Source organism: Colius striatus, chromosome 1 (assembly GCF_028858725.1).
Source record: "Colius striatus isolate bColStr4 chromosome 1, bColStr4.1.hap1, whole genome shotgun sequence".
Classification (NCBI taxonomy): Eukaryota; Metazoa; Chordata; class Aves; order Coliiformes; family Coliidae; genus Colius; species Colius striatus.
Genome location: NC_084759.1, coordinates 146,916,898 through 146,936,940, shown reverse-complemented (window position 1 = coordinate 146,936,940; position 20,043 = coordinate 146,916,898). Strand labels below are relative to the sequence as shown.

Genomic DNA, 20,043 nt, shown 5'->3' with positions numbered 1-20,043 from the left:
AATCCATTTATATAGCCATGTGTTAAAGATGGAGCTTATGCCTCTAGACTAAATTTCTTTTTTACTTATCTTTCTTTACTTTCTCCTTCAGTGCCACAGAAAAAAAAGAGTCTTCTCTGGAAACAATCATGACATACCTGATGAGAAGCAGGAGGTTGCTGCATGGCACCTGGCATTCTTGGGTTTGGTAAACTCACTGGGCCTGCTCTACGCTGAGCTTGCTGTCTCTGAGCCATGACCTGCTGCTGCATGTGCTGGAGCCGGAGCTGAGCTAAGCTTATCTGTGTTGGGAACTTGGACAGTTGGTTTGAAGGTAAGCTTCCTGGTGGCTGTAAGTTTGTTTCCATTACAGGGCTTTTGGGCATATGTGGTGGGGTCTCCTTATCTTCAATTACCAAAGAACCTAGTTTAAACAAAATAAATAAAATTGCAGAGAGCAGAAATGTTGTTTTTCACAATAAGTTCCTTTTATATCATGCTGTCATCATTCATTATTGTAACATAAACAAAGATAAACATAAGACAGAGGATTCCTCATTTATTTTGTCTCCCTGAATCAAACTGATTGCATTTTATAGCAAACTCTCTCCTGCTGCATCCTCCTCTGTACATTGCACTTTCCTAGGAAGGTGTCCTGGCCTCTCCCCAAAAGAGAAAGGGAGAAAAGTTTCAATGGGAAAGACTATGCTGACCCAATCATCTTATAGAAAGACTTAACTGTATCACAGAACTTAAAGGTACTGTGATCTTTTCTGGCCTGAGTCAACATCACGGAATACTCAAATGATACGCTCAGTTGCTACACACTACCACATCCAAAACGTGATAAGCAACTCCAGGAGATGTTTTATCTCTCTCTGTCTCTACTGATTTAGAAGGAAATTTGACTAGATAGCTAACTTTTAGAGATCAATGATACGTGAGAGATTTTATCTGAAGAGGTATATAGTGTGATTACATTAAACTCAGCAAGTGGTGAGCAACTGCATTGTGTAGTCGCTTGGTTTTATTCATTGGGTTTTTTCCCCTTGGATTTTATTTCTATATCTCTCTACTTATTTTCATTATTATTATATTAATGTTGTTATTATTATATTTTATTTCATTTTAGTTATTAAACTGTTCTTATCTCAACACATGAGGGTTTCTTCCTGATTGTCCACCTCATCCCACTGGTGGTGGGAGTGTGTGGTGCTAAAGTTGCTGGCTGGGGTTTAACTGGGACGGTTGCACAATAACTTTTCAATACAAGTGGGAGAGATTCATGTCATACACTCTTCTCTTCCAGAGATTTAGGACTGTTTCCCAGGAGAGTTCACCTCATGAGGTGGGTATAGCACAGGACAGAGTGACCATCCCTGGTTACTGGCAGAACTTGAAATCATCCCCTGTCACTTCTCTCCTCATATCCATCAGTCTCTGTGGATCCTATGCAGTGCAGCCTGGCTTATTTTAGGGCAATTATCTGAAGGAGGAGGAAACTTCTTGCATTTTATATTCCTCTTTTTCATCCCAACAACTAAGAAGCTATGCAAGTAGCACCATTCTAGTCTCCTATATACAGGCACAGAGGGAATCTAGGCCAATCAACATACTGCAGTGCAGAGCATGGCAGAAATATTGTTTTCACATTGATACTTGGCCATTTTTGTGTTGCATACATTTTAATTATGATTTTACCACATCAATCTTTACCAAAAATATTAAATACATTAAACAAAATGGAAAACCTACCATCCTACTGCATAATACTATTTATTAAGCCTGTAACATGTCTAGTCAAGGTTTCCCATAAAGCGAGCAGAGAAAAATGCAAATGAATAATGCTGTTTCCCATACACAGCTGTGGGAAATATTTCACTGCAGTCAAAATAGATCTGTTTTATTTTCTTTCTCTAGAAAAGGAACTACTTTTACAAAGAATGGTATTGACTATATTATAGTCAATCGTGTCAAACCCATACCGTACTTTTATACTGTTCTTTCCAAATCCAATTACATCTTCAGAAGTCTTTCCAGACTTAACGTCTGTGGTATAGCCACATACACAAAGGTATTAAGAGAATTATTTCTTTCCATTATTTTAGAAAACCATGGGTTACCATACAATTTGTGGAATTAAACCACTTTAATTATTGTATTTAAGAAAAAAAATCTTATGGGTCTTATGGATTCTGTAATCCATAAAAGAGATATCCTATTAGTGTACAGATATTATCACACTTTCAGCAACATGTATCCTGACTACAATTCAAGCCATTCCCAAAGTAACTTGTCTCTTTATTAAGACTTAATTTTCTTTTTCCTTCAGTTGTTCTTAAATCTCATTTATCTACAGAAATTTAACATGTCTGACCATAAAGGTAAGAACCTAAAGGTTGTGATTTCTGCAAACAGATCGATAAACATGATCTGGTTTTATCTATCACTTACACTGTTACAACTAATTCTATGTTCATCTATACAGCTGCCATTTCTATTGTAGCACTCCTCAGAATTTAAGGGAATGTATTTCATCAGCTCATTAAATAAACAAATATATTAAAAAAAGAGCCTCAAAACCAAACACAAGAAAAAAAAACTTCCTGACAAACATCATCTCAGTTTAGCAGCAGTTCACAGTTATCACCAAACAGCTTGACAGTTCATTTCTGGAAACAAGTGATGTACTTTTCACTCCTTTCCCAAAGAAAATTATTTACACAGAAGGAACTTGGAGAATTTCTCCGCTATCATTCATTGTCCTAGTGTGTGAGGAAAGAACCTTGTTCACGTTAAAGCACTGCCATAACACTTTCTTTCTCTGCCTTTGTAGAGAAACGTGCATTTGCACCTCTCTGTACATTTGTAGAGCTGACTGCACTTCCTGATGGAAAACAGGTCCCTCACAAAGTCTGCACATGACAGAAAACCAAAAAGGCCCATCAAAGTAATAGTGGAAAGAGAAAGAAAGCATGACAGCAGTCAAAATTCTAAGACCTCTAAGCTTTTTTTCCTGCACCTAAGCTGATGAGTTCCTAGGATGCAAACATATCCATTAAACTCAGGTTTTCAGGCAACCATACAACCTGTCTACCTGCAAAGCTTTGAGGTTCTGTGATTATTTATCATTATTTATCATAAAACCCTGGCAAATTGTACCTGTTAGAATAAAACGTAAAACCAGCTTGGAGACTAGATCAAAATCTATTAGGATAACCAAGACAGAAGTACATTTACAACTCTGTTAAAGATATGCTTTCTCCTGAATTCCACTCCACAACTTTAGGAAAGATGATGTAACAGTGAGACAATTGACCAAAAATAGTGTTCTCTTCCCTGTTCTTCTGTTTTTGTCATTCTCCCTTTCTCTTCATTTCAGTTCTCCAAGGCTTATTATTCAGTATTGCAAAGGAGCAAACAGGTTCTTGAACATATTATGTTCAAACTGTTATGGGTTTCTGCTTGCGAAAATAGGATTGAAGTAAAAGGAAAGGATGGAAGATGCAGCATGAGACTGTAATCCTTTCTTAGGATGTGAAGTAAGGTTACAGATTATGTTCCTTTTTTCAGAAGCCAGAAGGCATGCATATTGCACAGGAAACTGAAAGCTGCTATTTTCACCATCACATGTACCACTCAAGTGAGATATGTTTGTTACAGATTTATCATAAGTACTCATAAATAATGCTTTTTTTTCATAGAACACCTTATAAATGTCTTCTACGGGTAAGGAAATAAATCTAACAAAGTAAACAAAAAAATTAGTAGTGTGGAGGCTATTTATCTTCACAAGTAGAAAAAAAACTGCTTGCAAGATAGGATCAAGATGCCGAAGGGATATATCATACCTAGATTGAAAATATTTTGAGCCCAGAAGCTAGGATCACAGTGAAACTGGATGGTATTATTAGTCACTGGTGAAGCATCACACCTTGCTCGAAGAAGATATCGTAGTCGATATGTAATCTAGAACAGGAACAAAACAATATTTTTCATTTTCTCTGGGACCAGAGCCAAGTATCTTAACAGCATAAAAAGTCCTTAAAAAAAACCCAAAACAAAACCAAACACCTCTCTCCCCCAAAAAACCGAAATAATCACCTAGAGCACTGAGGTGAAAGAGAAACTTGTCCAAATTACAAATAAAAGAAGCATTCTTATCGTCTTTCCCTTATTCCTAAAGCAGTTTTAAAAAGCAGTCAACTACAGCCGAAGATAATAAATTCTTCTCCCCTGTAGAAATACATATCCTTCCACAAACTTGGTCATTACATTCACTGACTTGAACTACTTGCAAGTGAAGTACAGATTCACATAACCATTGTTGGGTTTTCTTCCCCTCAAACCCATTCTTTTTCCTTTCAAAATGTATCCCATCCTTCTGGTAGCAAATATCATCACGGGAAATTTCCTTTGTAATAAATTTGTTTTCTTCAGAAAGCCAAAGAACAGATCTTACAAACCTTATCTCTGAAAATTCTCAGATTCACACATATTTTCAGACTCTTCCAACTCCTTGGTTCCAAAGGAGTGGACTATGATTACATTACACATCGACAGAGAGTACTCTATCAAATGCTCACTATTTACCTAGTTCCTAGGAAGAAAATATTTTCTTGCAGTTGTTGCTCTAGAAATATCTAACACAGGCATTAATTTTAAAATAACACACAGCAGATGTAGAAAAATAAAGAGTTCAAAACTTTTACTTTTCTTGAATAAGAGATTATTTCCTCAAAAAGTTCAAGAGACATACTTGGAAAAATCACCTTACCTGTTCAAAATGATCCTAGCTATCTTTTACATAGGAATTTTATACGAGCTTCCAGTTTACAAATTTTTTCTTTCAATTTTTGGCAGGTTAGTTTTAGACCAGATACAAAAAAACATTTAGCAAGGCTTAATTTTCTTTTAATGAACATAGAAAATTTTAAGTGCTTTATTTTGAATATAGATTTCCTAGGATTTCTACGTACAGTACCAGAATCAAGTATACCACACCACAGAAATCAAGTATACCACACTACAGTCTTTCGTCCTGTCACCAAGACTGGTTGCACACAGCTCTTGTCATAGGTTGCTCCATATATTCTTCCCATTTTACACAAACATATACTGTAAATAAACTCACGACTAGACTAGTTACCTCCTGTCAGTAATAGTGGTAGCCACCAGTGTTTTGTTCATGCTAGAAGACTAGGCTAGGAATCTGTCTTCCTGCAAACTATGCAATATGCTATTTCTCTAAAGTACAGATATTGCCTGCTGGGCATTCCTTCCCCCTAGTTTCAAGTGGTTGGATATGCTGGAGCAGAAGTCTCACATGCTCCTGTATGCATCACTGTTCAGGAACAGATTTTCAGATGTCCACAGACAGATTAGCTAGTCAACTCCCAGAAAAAAAAAAACCAGAACCTAAAGCTCATCTGGTCTTCTGAAAAATATTTCTCATTTGCTGAGGCTTTATAGGCTAGACAGTATTTTTCTTGAACTGCATAATGTTTCTAAGATTAAGACACCTGCAAAATAACTTGTTTTCCTACTCACATAGCAGTAGTCTTTGTGGCAACACTAAGCAATTATAAACAAGATGACTCAGTTTGATGTGCTTTTTCTCTATTCAATTAAAAAACATGACTTGCTGTGGCAGTATAAAGCCAGTCAAATGAATTTAACTATTTGAAGTAAGCTGATAAAACCAAGTAATATTCAACTACCTGCTACAGCCTACAGTATTTTAATGGGATGGGAAAAAAAACAGAAAAGAAAAAAAAAACCTACCAGCAAAACCCAACAACCACAACAACAAACAAACAAGCAAATCACCCTTTCCCAAAATGCAGTAGGTTCTCAACTAAGCAATGAGAAAATAAAGACAAAACTTTCTGATCTAGTTATAGGAACTGGAAAAAAGGGACCTATCATTTTCTTCAATGTTGCCACAGATATCTGTCATCAGACTACTATAATGTAGCAACTTCTGGACAAATCATGGTCAGCTTTTTGTTAGCTTTTTATTTAAAATCTTTTAGGATTTCTGTTTATCATAATCAGTCAGCTTATGAGACCATACGTGCTCAGATCTTGTATCATTAAAACACTTGACATTTTTAGCTTCATCCCTGTTTGCATGGACAAGCAAAAGCCTCAGCTTCATCTTCAACATTTTTGAAGACTTTTAGTGGAAGATGAGTCTGACAGAATAAAACAATACTTTAATTTTCACATTAAAATGCTTGATATCAGACTCTACGACATATAAATACCATCTCTCTCTGAACTCAGGGTTTCTAACAACTACTAGAAAGAACCTCAATGATCATTTAGGACATGTGACATTTTTTCCTAATGATTTATGGCTTCACAGTTTTTCACTCCATAGAAAAGAGCTTGTCTCTCCTATAGATCTACAACAATTCTATGGTAGTGTAACAGTAAAGAGTGATGACCAGAGAGCTACGTTATTAGAAACCTTCTGTATTTATATCTGAGAGAAAAATATGAAAAACTATATAAAAATATTCCAATTAGTAGAAAGTCATTAAAAAGTCTAATTCCCTAGTGTTACTGACAAGCCTTTATTATAGTCTCTAAGTAAATGGACAGAGCTATCTTCCTAACCTTACCAGGCGTTTGCTGTATAGTAGTGCTGTGCTGCTCCCACTGGAAACTGCCCATTTGGAAAAGTTCATGACATGTTCCAGCTGTTTAGAGAGACCTGCCACTTCCTGTTGTTGCTGAAGAAGTTTCATCCGATGTTCTTTTGCCAGAGTCTGAAAGTAGAAAAGCAATTCCAGTCAAAGGGTTCAATTTACAGTTAACAGGCATTAGCTTTCATATTTGTAATTCATGATGATTAAGCAGTTTCACTTAGTTCTAAACTGCATTCCTGCTCCCTAACTGCAGCTATCAAACACTAAAGTCATTTAAGATACGAGGACTTTCTGTGCAGCTTCCCATTTTTTCTTATGGTACATTTTCATATATATGTTTGTTTCTCTATATCATAGAATCATAGAATGGTAGCATTGGACGGGGCCTTTAGAGATCATCTAGTCCAACCCCCCTGCAGGAGCAGGGTCACCTAGATCAGGTCACACAGGAACATGTCCAGGCGGATCTTGAAGACCTCCAAGGAAGGAGCCTCCACAACCCCTCTGGGCAGCCTGTGCCACGGCTCCCCCACCTGAACAGTAAAATAGTTTTTTCTTATATTTAAGTGGAACTTTTTGTGTTCCAGCTTCATCCCATTACCCCTTGTCCTGTTGCTAGCTACTATAGAAAAAAGGGATGTCCCAAACTCCTGACATCCATCATTTAGATATTTGTAAATGTTAATAAGATTCCCCCTCAATCTCCTCTTTTCCAGACAAAACAGCCCCAGTTCCTACAGCCCTTCTCCACGTGAAAGATGTTCCAGTCCCCTGATCATCTTGGTGGCCCTGCGCTGGACTCTCTCCAGAAGTTCTCTGTCCCTCTTGAGCTGAGGAGCCCAGAACTGGACACAGGACTCCTGCTGGCCACACTTTTTTTGATGCATCCCAGGATGCCATTGGCCTTCTTGGCCACGAGGGCATATTGCTGGCTCATGATTAGTTTATTATCAATCAGGACTCCCAGGTCTCTCTGCAGAGCTGCTCTCCAGCAGTTTGACCCCTCAGCCTGTACTGGTGCATGGGGTTGTTCCTTCCCAGATGCAGGACTCTGCAATTGTCCTTGTTGAACCTCAGGAGGTTCCTCTCTGCCCAACTCTCAAGCTGGTTGAGATCCCACTGAATGGCAGCACATCTGGGGAATCAGCCAGTCCTCCCAGTTTGGTGTCATCAGCCAGCTTGCTGAGGGTACCGTCAGTCCCCTTATACAGGTCATTGATGAAGATGTTGAACAAGACAGGCCCCAGAACCAATCCCTGTGGAACAAAACTGGCCTCAGGTCTCCAACTCAATTCCTTGCCATTGATCACTACCCTCTGGGCTCTGTCATTCAGCCATCTCTTGATCCACCTCTCTGTTCACTCATCCAACCCACACTACCTGAGCTTTCTGATGCAGATGTTATGGGAGACAGTGTCAAAAGCCTTGAAGTCAAGGTAGTCAATAGTAGCCACGCACACACACTTTTCAAAACACAATTATGGGTAATATTTTTCCAAATACCCATTCTAGACAATTCTGTCCTTTATTCTGCTATTGGAATGCTGAATTTATGAAAAAATCAGATGGAAAAACTTTTCATGCATGACACACAGAATTATGACTTGCAAAAGCATGGAAAAAAACTGCTCAGAGAGCCCTGATTCACAAAGCTGTGGACACAGATAGTAATGACAAACCAAACAACAAAAATTTTCCCAAATCTAAACCCTCCTCCCCTCTCCCATCATAACTGCACAAATATTGCTCAAATAGCTTGTGTTGGATATCTCTCCACTTTAAAATAGGACATGTACAGGGGACTAATTCTAGAAATGGATTTTGTTTTAATGAGAAGTGACACCAAAAAAATTGACTGACATTCTTGTTTCTTATGATAGAAATGAAATTACCTCCAATTGATGTAGCAGAGCTTTTCCTTTTTTATTTATTTCTACCATCAATGTAAATATGGCAACTTTAATATCCTGTTCCACTTGCTTTTGATTCTGATTCACTTCAAGAATTCTGTAAGTAAACAGTATAGAAAATAATGTTCCGTAGCTCACAAACCCATCCTCCAAACAGTGTTGAAAAACACCACCTTGTACACGCTGTTGCTGAAACTACACCATTTCAATGGTCACATACACCAATCAATGCCTATACCATCGAATACCTATAAACAAGAAAATTATATCAATGATAAAATTAACTAACTAGGGGCAAAGTCTGTAAAATTACTGACATCTGTCACTGACAAAAATTAAATGCTCATTGCAATTGAAAACCTTGATTTTTAGTTGTCCAGCACATTTCTGGAATGGTCCATGGCAATTAAAACTGCTTATGTCTCTTATAGAATCATAGAATGGTAGGGTTGGAAGAGACCTTTAGAGACCATCAAGTCCAACCGCCCTGCAGAAGCAGGTTCACCTAGATCAGGTCGCATAGGAACATGTCCATCTAAGATACAGTGGCCCTCCAGAAACAAAAATAATAAATAGATTTTCTAATTTAGCTATTTCAACAATAGTGTTCAAACAACAGTGAGTGCAAAACATAATCTTATATAGTGAAAATCACTACTACCAAGATGCAATGGAGAATAACCACTTAGATGCTGCAAAAGAAGATATGGTTGTCTGCTGGTTTCTTCCATCTTCACCATGCTCAAAGACAGAGAGAGGAAGAGTTCAAGTTGCACTGTGTCCCACATTGTGTTGAATCTTCCTGGGTACTGCCTTTGAACTCTGCTGAAGGAGCAGTTCCAAAAGCCTACTGCAGCACAAATTTTACAGATTTATTTTTCTCCTGGGTTTGTAATACAGAGTGAATAAAGTCTAAGCATAAAGGTATTACATAAATCTTCAAGTATGTGTCATAAGCATTATGAAAACATGAGTCATAACCTTTCACTTTTGAAGAGAGATCTACGCTAAGAAACTAAGTGTGCTGCTGATGAGGAAGATCATATGACTACCTTCTGCAGTCTTTATTGTGTAAGTTGTTTTGTTGCACCCAAGCTATTGCTGCCCATTTACATCCACAGGCTGTGCAGAAGAGTTACCACAACCAAGCACATTAAAAGGGCAACAGCTACTATGGCAAGCTAAAGATTTCAGAATTTCTCTTTCTGGAAGAATAACAGGAGAAAGGTAACAAAATGCACTAATCTAAACATTCAAAAAAATTAATAGACATAAATTTGCCCTCTGTGTCACCTTTAACCTCAAAAGCTGATACATACCTGTTTTGAATCTGCTTCCCTGTATATTTGATGTACTTCGTCTTCTCCATCAACTTGGTAATTAGTGTTTCAATGATCACTTTCTGGTTCTGAAAAGCTTCTTCTATAAACTGGTACCTGTAGTAAAAAACAGTGACTATTTGCACATGCAGAAGATGTGTTATACTTTGCTAAAAAGCAGAGTGCCTTACTTCTTTAATTGAAGTAAGATGCCACTCAAATCCATGAAAGTCATCATGGAAGCGTATGTCAGCATATGCTGGTATATTTTATTTACAGTGGATTTGAATTTACAGTCTATTTCTTGTGGTTTTTTTTTTTTTTGCATTTATGATTTTGATAAATATGATAGGATATTGAATGACCATAGCCCAATTTTAGCAAACAAAAAATTAATGTTGTGCTGTAGTCATCGCTTTGTAAGTGAAAGTGCATGTAAGCTATTACTTCATGCAAGAACAGGATATAGAAAGAGAAGAAAGGAGACTGCTGAGTCAGTAGAAGTCAGCAACATTTTAAATCAAGGAACTGAAATCATCAACAATTTGATGAAAAAAAGAGGTGGCACATTCTGAAAGGGATATAAATCCTAAGAAAACAAGAACTGAAAAGAAAGACTGCAACTCTGCACGAGTAAGCCTGTTCCATGGGGCAACAGTGGCCAATACTTCTCCACCTGCTGGTGTTTCCATGGTCAGGCAAGCAAGCTTTTTGGGTGGCTGTGAGCATACTAATATTGATATTCAGTCTGAAGAGTATATCTGTCTTAGATCACTACTGTACACATTAGCCAGCAAGACTATAGTCTTGTACTCAGAAGTTGTATACAATCCTTTTCAGCTTCTGTAGCCAGTAAGAGATGACCACAGAACAGCAACCCAAAGATTCGTATGTTTAAACAGTATTATTGAAGTACAGTATAGCCAAACTTTAGGCTTACTCTTTCCTTTAAAGGGCTCTTCTCAGAAAAAAAAAAATACCCATTTGCTCCGTTCTTAAATTGTTTGCTAATGTTCTGTTATATAATCATCTTGTTGAAGGACAAATGAAGAAATAACACATAAGTGCACAGTTGCATAACACTGTGCTTTCTAAGGACTCTCTGAAAAGCTGCATAGCAACAAATCCTATCCAAATAACTTGACAGTAAAGAAAGGCCTTGTGCTTATGTCACCAGGTTAAGAACTGGAATTGTTAGTTTTTATTCTAAACTATCAAAAGCTCATCAGATGCACTATTTTGGATACAATCTGTTTATTTTTGTGCTTCATTCCTGAGCAGAAAAAATCATTTTGTACTTTTTTCACCCAACTCTATTCCCTACAACTAGAGCAACTATCAGCTTCAAGCTCTTCCTACAAATGAGTTGCATAAAACATATACTTAAGTTTCAATACCTGTGCTCTTTGTGTTCTAGTAACTGACAGTCTCGACAGGTCAACTTATCGCAGGTTTCACAGTACAACTTCAACTGCTCTTTTTTGTGATATGGGCAAAACACTGGTCGCTGACTGGTCACACCAACTGCCTCTGTTGAATAAAGGAAGATGTCAGTCAGGTCTTCTGAAATTATTACAGATTTTCATTCTCTTGTTTTTCCTCACCATATTCTTCACCTAGATGCTAGAAGCGTGTATCAGGTCACCTAAACATGAAAATAACAGCTGCAGGCTCAAAATGCAATGCCTCACTCTTGATCAAGCATAGAGCAAACACCCTCTGTCACAGAAAATGTCCTACCACCTGTTTTACTGTAACTGATTATGAGTCCACAAAACTATTTACAAAAGGACTTGCCAGTACTGTTGCAGCTACAAAAGCCATTGCACAAACAGCAAGTTCCTTTTTTAAATGGAAATTAGGAGATTGCTGACTTAATTTGTCTTCTTTCTCAGTCAAATGGGTGAAAGATGGGTTAAGCATATTAAGATCCAGGCATTCAAAAGTGTAAAACATGCAGGATATAATAATCAGAAGTTACTAACATTCTGAAAAGGTTTGAGGTCTCACTTCATTTTCTAGTGAGTAAATAAGACAGATCATAGGAAACACCACCAGATGATAGAAATGAGATCTGTTCTTTAAACAATTTAATGAACAAAGCCTAATTTCTCACAAGTTAGGCTAGCCACTGAGTTCATGAGGATTATATGGCCTATAATGAAAACTAGTTTCACACTACGGGCCATCCTTCACTGCAGATGAGTAAGGTTTCTTTTCCATACCCATTCATTTACCTCTTTTCATGAAACCTGGAAGAAGTTATTTTCAGATCTGTATCCTTCAGTCGAAATTCTTTGAAACTAACCAGCAGACTCAGAAGAAGCCTGAACACACAGAGAACATTCCTACCACCAAGTCATGTTCAGCCTAACAGTCAGACACTTTTAGCTACCACTTTTGTCCACTTCTGAAAGTACACTCAGTATTCACTTTTGATTAACCACTGGAAGCTATCTTTTGAGCAATAAAGATTACAGAAGCACAAGCTCACATTATATACAAAATTCACAAGACTAGATATGGTAGAATGAATATATGACAATACCTATATTTAAAATAATATATAATAATTTATTACAATAATTTATATCTTTACAAAATACATTATGCAAGTTCAGCAGACTTCTTAGAACCAGTAGAATGTTTATCAGCAACGTATTATGTCCTACAATATCATTAAAAGACATGACACAATGATACTCAATTAATAAAAGTACAACCTTTTTACCACGAGAATAGTGAAGATTTCTCAGGAAGCCTGTACTGTACACCATGTCCATCCTTGTTGGTTCTCAAGGCTCAAATGGATAAAGCCCTGAGCAACTTGATCTGATCTAATAGCTGACTTTTATGCAGGAGACTGAACTAGATGCTCTCCTAAAGTCCCTTCTAACCTGAATTATCATAGATCCTACTGAGGGAAAACAGTAATTTCTAAGGTAAACCATTTCAAACTTAGCTAGATCATGAATTCTGTCCGGTTTTATTGCTAGTAGAGCATGCTATATTATTAGAATGCGAAAAGATATAATCTTTGTGCTCTTTTTGTTGTGGTATACAGCAACAAAGTTCATTTAAACCATTTGTTAGATGTCCAGAAAAACTAGAGGGGCCAAATGCATAAAGAAGTATTTTCTGCAGCTGATGTCTAAAGTCTAGGCAGTAATTTGTAGTTGTTCCAAGTGAAAGATAATATCTATGTGTGTTTATTGGTTTAAAATACTTTGCATAAAAATCATACAAAATACCATTCTGTAGGTCTTCTTACCACTATGCAGCACATCTGTCAGAAGACCCTGACAGAAAAATGGCTGTCATATCCCTAGCCATGACAAAGTCTCCCTTGTCAGTAGCTACATTCTAATGCATCTAGTGCTTATACAATTAAAGTTTCCTGTTTTGTTAGCTGGATCATTTAAGAGATCCATTTAGATGGAGAGCGGCCAAAGAAACACTAAAATTCATTCAAATGGTTTCAGCCTTCAGAAATGAAATTGAACTAAGTAACTGGGAGGAAAGGAACTATTAAAATATATGCATTACCATCCAGAAAAATAAAATGTTTCCATTAATCCATATGCACCAAAGGGTTATATTATAACAAATCTGTCCTTTAACATTTACCAGGATTAAAGAATTTTTTTTTTGTAATTTATCACTTTAAAAATAAATGTGGTGGTTTAATACAGTTTTCCAATGCAGACACACATTCTTTGTGAAATTATAAATCACCTGGAGGTACTTCCTCTTTCTGTCTGACAGTATGATCCTTTGTGAATTTAACCCTCTGGTGAGCTCTGATGCAGGTCTTGCACAACCATTCTACACATTCCACGCAAAAACCATTAGCTTCTGCATTGTCTTCACAGCTTGTGCAGACCTGGCATGAGGGAAGAAAAGGTAGCTGCTAAAATAAAAATGGAATATACATACAAGCTATTATTCATGTATCATCAGTGCACTTCTTACAGTTTTCCAAACAGTGTGGAATGAGAACAGAAAACTGCCTGAGGTTTTCTACTATAAATACATTATAAAAGAACTGTATAAAAGTAATTGAATGTGACTTTTCAAAGAAAATGGTCATTTGTCAGTGTTACTCTAAAACCTTTACCCAACATGATAAAAGTCAAGCCATTACTTTCTGCCTGACACTGCAAACTTAGAAGCTGTACGTTTACTATGTAAAATACACTCTTGCAAAGTGTTTACTAAAGGCAGAACATGATCACCACTGCTCTGATTTTAGTTCACATAGAAGCTTTACTTTTAGTTACTCTTCACCTGCTTAAGAGTTTCAGGAAGCACACAAAGTATTAAACAGTAGGGTTCTTCTCAAGAATCTCTGCATTATGGCTTAAATATAGCATTCCAGTTAAGCTTAGCAGAAAAGCTAACCTAGAACAAATTTGCAACAAATGCATAATAGTATTCAAACTGTGTCCTGTTAATACCTGGCACTCTTTAAACTGTAGAAAAAAACCCCAAAATTGAAGAAATCATCCCTTTTTTCTATAGTAGCTAGCAACAGGACAAGGGGTAATGGGATGAAGCTGGAACATAAAAGGTTCCACTTAAACATAAGAAAAAACTATTTCACTGTGAGGGTGATGGAGCAGTGGAACAGGCTGCCCAGAGGGGTTGTGGAGGCTCCTTCCTTGGAGGTCTTCAAGACTCGCCTGGACATACTCCTATGCAACCTGATCTAGGTGAACCTGCTTCTGCAGGGGGGTTGGACTAGATGATCTCTAAAGATCTCTTCCAACCCCTACCATTCTATGATTCTATGATTCTATGAAATCAAGCCTGATGGCAAAACAAAACCTCTTTGCACAGAATCAATGCACACACATGAAAAAATGGATTCACAATTTGAACAACAAACTTCTCCTTTACAATACCATTACCAAAAACCATAACCAAGAAAACTCCCCAATCCAAATGATAGCTTAGAAAGCCAACATTGGTTTATAGCAGCACTGGGCACATGAGGAATCTCTCTTCCTAACATGCACAAAAAGGGACAAAAGCACATTCATTATATACACGAAGAAAATGAATATTCCCAGAAATCTAATGCTTATGCTAAGACATTGCAAAACTGCCTCTTCGCAAGGGTGCTGAATTTGAGGAAAGGTCTCTGGTGGTCATTTGTGGTAGACTTAAATGTAAGTTTGTCCACATGTGGTCATACGTGTCCACATACAGGGGTCTATTCTTCCAATTTTTGTGTTTGGTATCAATATCTCTGTAGTCTTACCTCCGAGGAACCTTTCACAGTAAATATAATGAAGATGCTTATGCAGATATTTGTTTAGTTAATTACCATCCATTTCTATCATGTTTAGCACTGCTGCAAACAAAAGCCTCAAGTGACCTGAAAACTACTAGACCCTACAGATCCCACTGATAGAATTCTGCTAGCAGGAACAACAAGCAGAACATTTTAGATATTACTTTAGTTTTCAGTTGGCTTTTAAACTAAAGTGTAATTTCTGCATTCTCAAAAGATACATTAAGTAAAAGAGGAAGCAAAAATTTGTATCCTACACAGACAGATAATATATATGTAGAGCTATTTCCCAGTCTCCTCTTCAAGAAAAAGAAGAAAATTAGCACAAAACCTGCCTTATGCCATAAAGCAAGTTACTGACAGAAATGGTATTTGAACACAAGAATTCCACATTCCCAACTCTGTGCTTATTTGCCTGGATATTACTGTGTCTCAAATCAAGCACTTTCTGAGAAATGAAGTTACAACACAAGGGTTGTTGACCTCTTCGTGTTACTCGGAATTTGAAGCAATTATTTTTCATTAATGGAGACCTGAAAGGGAGAAAAAAATTTGGCTTGTGCTCTTTTTTCTTTTTCTTTACAAAAAGGAGGCCTGAAAGTTTTACTTTTTTTTTTTTTTTTTTTTTCCCTCTCTTCTACATGGTTTTTCTTTTTATTCCCTTTCCTCTCTTAACAAAAATTCTAGTCCTATCCAGAGTAGCTGACTAGGAAGAAATGTCAAAGTCAAGACAAAAGTCAAGAAAATGGAAGTAAAAGAATTAAAATAAGTAAACTGTAATCAGGAAATTTTTAATTTTTACTTGCTCTTAACTCTTAATTTCAATGACATTTTGCAAAAATGGAAGTATTCTTCAGGATTCATCACAGCTTCTTGCAAAAGTAATTTAGAATAATCACGTAACACTGAGGCATTACTCCAAAGTTACATTTTCTCTGTCAGGAACTCCCATGAAAAAAATTCCCTCCCTTCGGATATTCACAGAATGGTAGAGGTTGGAAAGAACCTTTAGAGATCTTCATCTCCTTTGCCAGTTGTCTACTCCTCTGATGTGCCAATGCAACCCTCTGCAAGACTGTGGTGTAAAACCAGAATGATTACATCATTCTAGGCCAAGGATCAGTTACTGCTGACTGGGCAGTGAACTACTGCAGGATAAGAAAGAAGTTTTAAAATTCTTGTTGCCAGAGACATATGACCATGCTATGTCCCCAGATACCCAGAGGTGGTTTTGCAAAATAGGGTAGAGAATAAGAGATTGGATATTTGTTCTTCTAGAGTAAACAAACAGTGAAATAAAACAAGCAAAGGAAAAAAAAAAAAAGAAGAAAGTGTTTCAGGTATTCTTTAAAGTCTATGAAGCAAAACAAAGACAAAAAAAAATTAAAAGATAGGAACCCAATTTAAAAACAAAACAAAACCAAAAAACACCACAAAAACCCCACAATACCCTTTCCGGGTAGAAAGGTATTCTAGGTAGAAACTAGATTTGCTTCTAGCCACCTCTCATTTGAAATACTCATTTCAGATATAGCTTGGATTTTGCTAGAACTCCTAGTTATTAGAATAAGTCATATAGCTAAAGTACATGGAAGAACAATTACTGCAAATATTTGCTATACACTTAATTTCACTCTCATTTTTGTGACTCATACAGGCAGTGCTTCAGTGATTTCAAAGAAAACTCTCCCTAGTTAACCTTCAACTCTTTATTCTGGTTAGATAGATATTTATTTTTAATTGAGTTTTCTTTGTAATTATATTTAATTCAGTTACTAGTTTTAGTATTTATAACCTCGGGTACTGTTCATTCAGCTTTCATTCAAATTTAATGAAAGCTGAAATTACTCAGCATGTGTAAGGCAGTATTTTTTTCTGTTATAAAAACATGTTTATTTACTTAAAAACAGATTTACATGCAAGAGTGGAGGTAATAGAGCTGTCTTATCTGCTGCTGTAGATAGCTTAACACTCTTCCAATTAAATAAGCAAGCAAAGGTTTCTGAGTCTCAAAGGAAGACAGTAAAGTAGTCCAGAAGAATATTCAGTGAACTAATGTTCCAAATTTCACCAGTGCAAATTAGATGTAATGGTTTCCCCTTTTGGATCTAAACCCCACTGATGCTAATTGTCATATAACTATTTTTTGGTACATACAAAATCACCAGAAACAGCATCTGTCTTTTGGGACATTCTCACCCATACATAATTCTAAATACAAACCCTGGGCTGACATCTCAAACGTGAACCATTACCAACATATTCTTCTTTCCCCAACATCCCATCAACAGCTGCCTCTCTTTGAAGCCCAAAAAACTCATATTGTGATTGTTTTTTACTCCATTATCCACTGTCCAAAACCAGTGACTTTCAAGGACATTTTGGCTACACTTTGATAAGCTATTCTGTATACTAGTTCTTCTTTAAAAGAATACATGATGGTTATTCTGGCACCACATAAAACTAGAGAAACTTTTTGTTCTAAATAACATGTCTAGGCAGGTCCTGAAGACCTCCAAGGAAAGAGACTCTACAACCCCTCTGGGCAGCCTGTTCCACTGCTCCGTCATCCTCACAGTAAAATAGTATTTTCTATATTTAAGTGGAACTTTTTGTGTTCCAGCTTCATCCCATTACCCCTTGTTCCTAGGTGACCTCATCTAGGTTGACCTGCTTCTGCAAGGCAGTTGGACTAGATTATCTCCAAAGGTCCCTTCCAATCCCTACCATTCTATGATTCATTAATCTCTTCATTAACCTTTCTATTATCCCAGTTGGACTTGCTGTCTTAATATTCACATCTAACATCAACCATAAACTCATAACTTCTTTTGTTACTACTTCCCCAGTATTTTACACATAAAGTCCAACTTTGCCTCATTCCTCCTACTACATTTAAAACTCTCAGGTCAATAACTGTTAAAAGATACAAAAAAAGTGTTCCTTCTATAAAAAAAAAATATATTATGTGTGTTCTCTTCTGAACACAAAAGCTATGAGAACTGGCACTACAACACATTATAGGTTCAATATGCTGCAGCAACACCAGTGTTACCACTATGATCTTCTCTTCTGCATCAATCTCTCACTTCTCATTTTTACTGTCACAGTTTTGCACACAAAATAAACAATTTTCTTAAGTTCCTAAATTTCCCTCACTTGTCTACTCTTCAGTCTTATTCAAATTTAAAATGTGGTTCAATAACATCTCTTGGGCTTGGCGCTCCTTTCTGCTCACTCTTATGAATCAAGTATAATTAATTTTTATTTTCAAACTTTTCTTCAGCATCCAATAACTTTGTTAAGTCTTTCAATAAATCATAATGTAACAAAAACTATAAAGATTCTGCTCTGTCACAGTATTTATGTCCTAATTGTCCACAACTTATAATGATTAGTTTCCAGATGGTTACAACCGCATTTCCCATTAGTTTCTTTTCTTCTGGAAAGCTTCCTACCTAATAACTAGCACAAAGTCCTTAACTTTCTCTTTAAGGCTAGCCAGGAAAGCCCTTGTGGAACGTATATGAGTGAGTTTTACACTTTCTTTACGCTTATTTCTCTTTTTTTCTGAGGTTTTTGGTATTAACTGCTAGAAAGCACAGCTATGAAAGTAGGGTACTGAACAGATAATATCAAGCTCAGAAAAGGTAAACTTATTTTTTCTAGCCTCCATGATACACCATTCAGTCCTACAGTTTTAATTAAATATGCTAAAAACTGCTTTTAGCACAAGGCCACTTGCCACTTTTAATTCTAATTTCTTAAAACATCCTGCTAAAGCTGCCAGACTATCAAGGACAAACTAACCATCTCATCACAAACCCTTTTCTACAAAAGATACAAAGTTTTTCACATAATTTGGATGATCTCTGACCCAATATCTTCTGCAAATATCAGTCTCTTTTCCACTTTAAATTCCTCTCATCTCATCTGTATATTGCTACCAGCAATTTCTCCTTCTTTTCTCTTTGCTCCTCCAAAGGTAAAACAAAACAGAACAATTAGAAGGATGCATCATTCTTAACGCTCGTAATATTCCCTCATGAATAGGAAAACGATCAGTTTAACTGTTATTGAGTTAACTTTGTTGTTCCACAACAGACAGCTTTACAGAATGCCATAGCTTTTTTTATGGTTCCAATGTCAAAGTACAAAAGAATGTCCAAAAAGCTTCATTAACATGCCAAAATAAATCTGCTCTAACAAAACAAAACTGCATATCATTCATTTCCAAGAGGTAAGGTACAGACTCACCTAGTGGGTATCTACCAAAACATCTAGCTCCATTGTTCAAAAAATAGTGTCATGGTTAAACCCCAGTCAGAAACTACGCAACGCAATTGCTCATCACTTGAGGAGCGATGCCCAAGCAGCAATCTGCCCCTCCCTGCCAACTCCCCCCAGTTTGCATTCTGGGCATGGTATTCAGTGGTATGGAATAGCCCTTTGGCTAGTTTGAGTCAGCTGTCCTGGCCATGTTCTCTCCCATCTTCTTGTGCATCTGCTTACTGTCAAAGTCTAGGAAACTGAAAAATCCTTAACTCAAGATAAGCACTAATTAGCAAGAACCAAAACATCACTGTGTTATCAACATTATTCTCACACTAAACCCAAAACACAGCACTGTACCAGCTACTAGGAAGAAAATTAAGTTTATCTCAGCCAAAACCAGGTCTATTAGTCATCAGCAAAGCACATGAATGTACCACTCTGCTGGTTCAGCAGTCTGTTGGTTTGCCTTCAGCTGCTGCGGAAAGCAAGCCGAGTTCAGTCATGGAACTTAGTTGATGAACCGACATGCTCCCTGAACTGCAAGCCTACTGATTTGTGGGGGAAGAAAGAATAAAAAATATGAAATGCAAGAGTAAGATAGAAGTCCA

The 20,043-nt window shown here is 36.9% G+C and overlaps 1 protein-coding gene across 1 annotated transcript in view; it reads right to left on the bottom strand.

Moving 5' to 3' along the window:
* TRIM24 (tripartite motif containing 24) overlaps nt 1-20,043 on the bottom strand; it is a 65,284-nt gene that overhangs the window by 18,948 nt on the left and 26,293 nt on the right. Inside the window, exons 3-9 of the mRNA XM_062011106.1 lie at nt 13,600-13,747; nt 11,262-11,394; nt 9,865-9,981; nt 8,528-8,642; nt 6,609-6,755; nt 3,831-3,948; nt 138-403 (exon numbers count right to left, since the gene is read on the bottom strand). Of these exons, the coding sequence (XP_061867090.1) occupies nt 138-403; nt 3,831-3,948; nt 6,609-6,755; nt 8,528-8,642; nt 9,865-9,981; nt 11,262-11,394; nt 13,600-13,747 (1,044 nt within the window). The remainder of the gene's footprint in view (nt 1-137; nt 404-3,830; nt 3,949-6,608; nt 6,756-8,527; nt 8,643-9,864; nt 9,982-11,261; nt 11,395-13,599; nt 13,748-20,043) is intronic.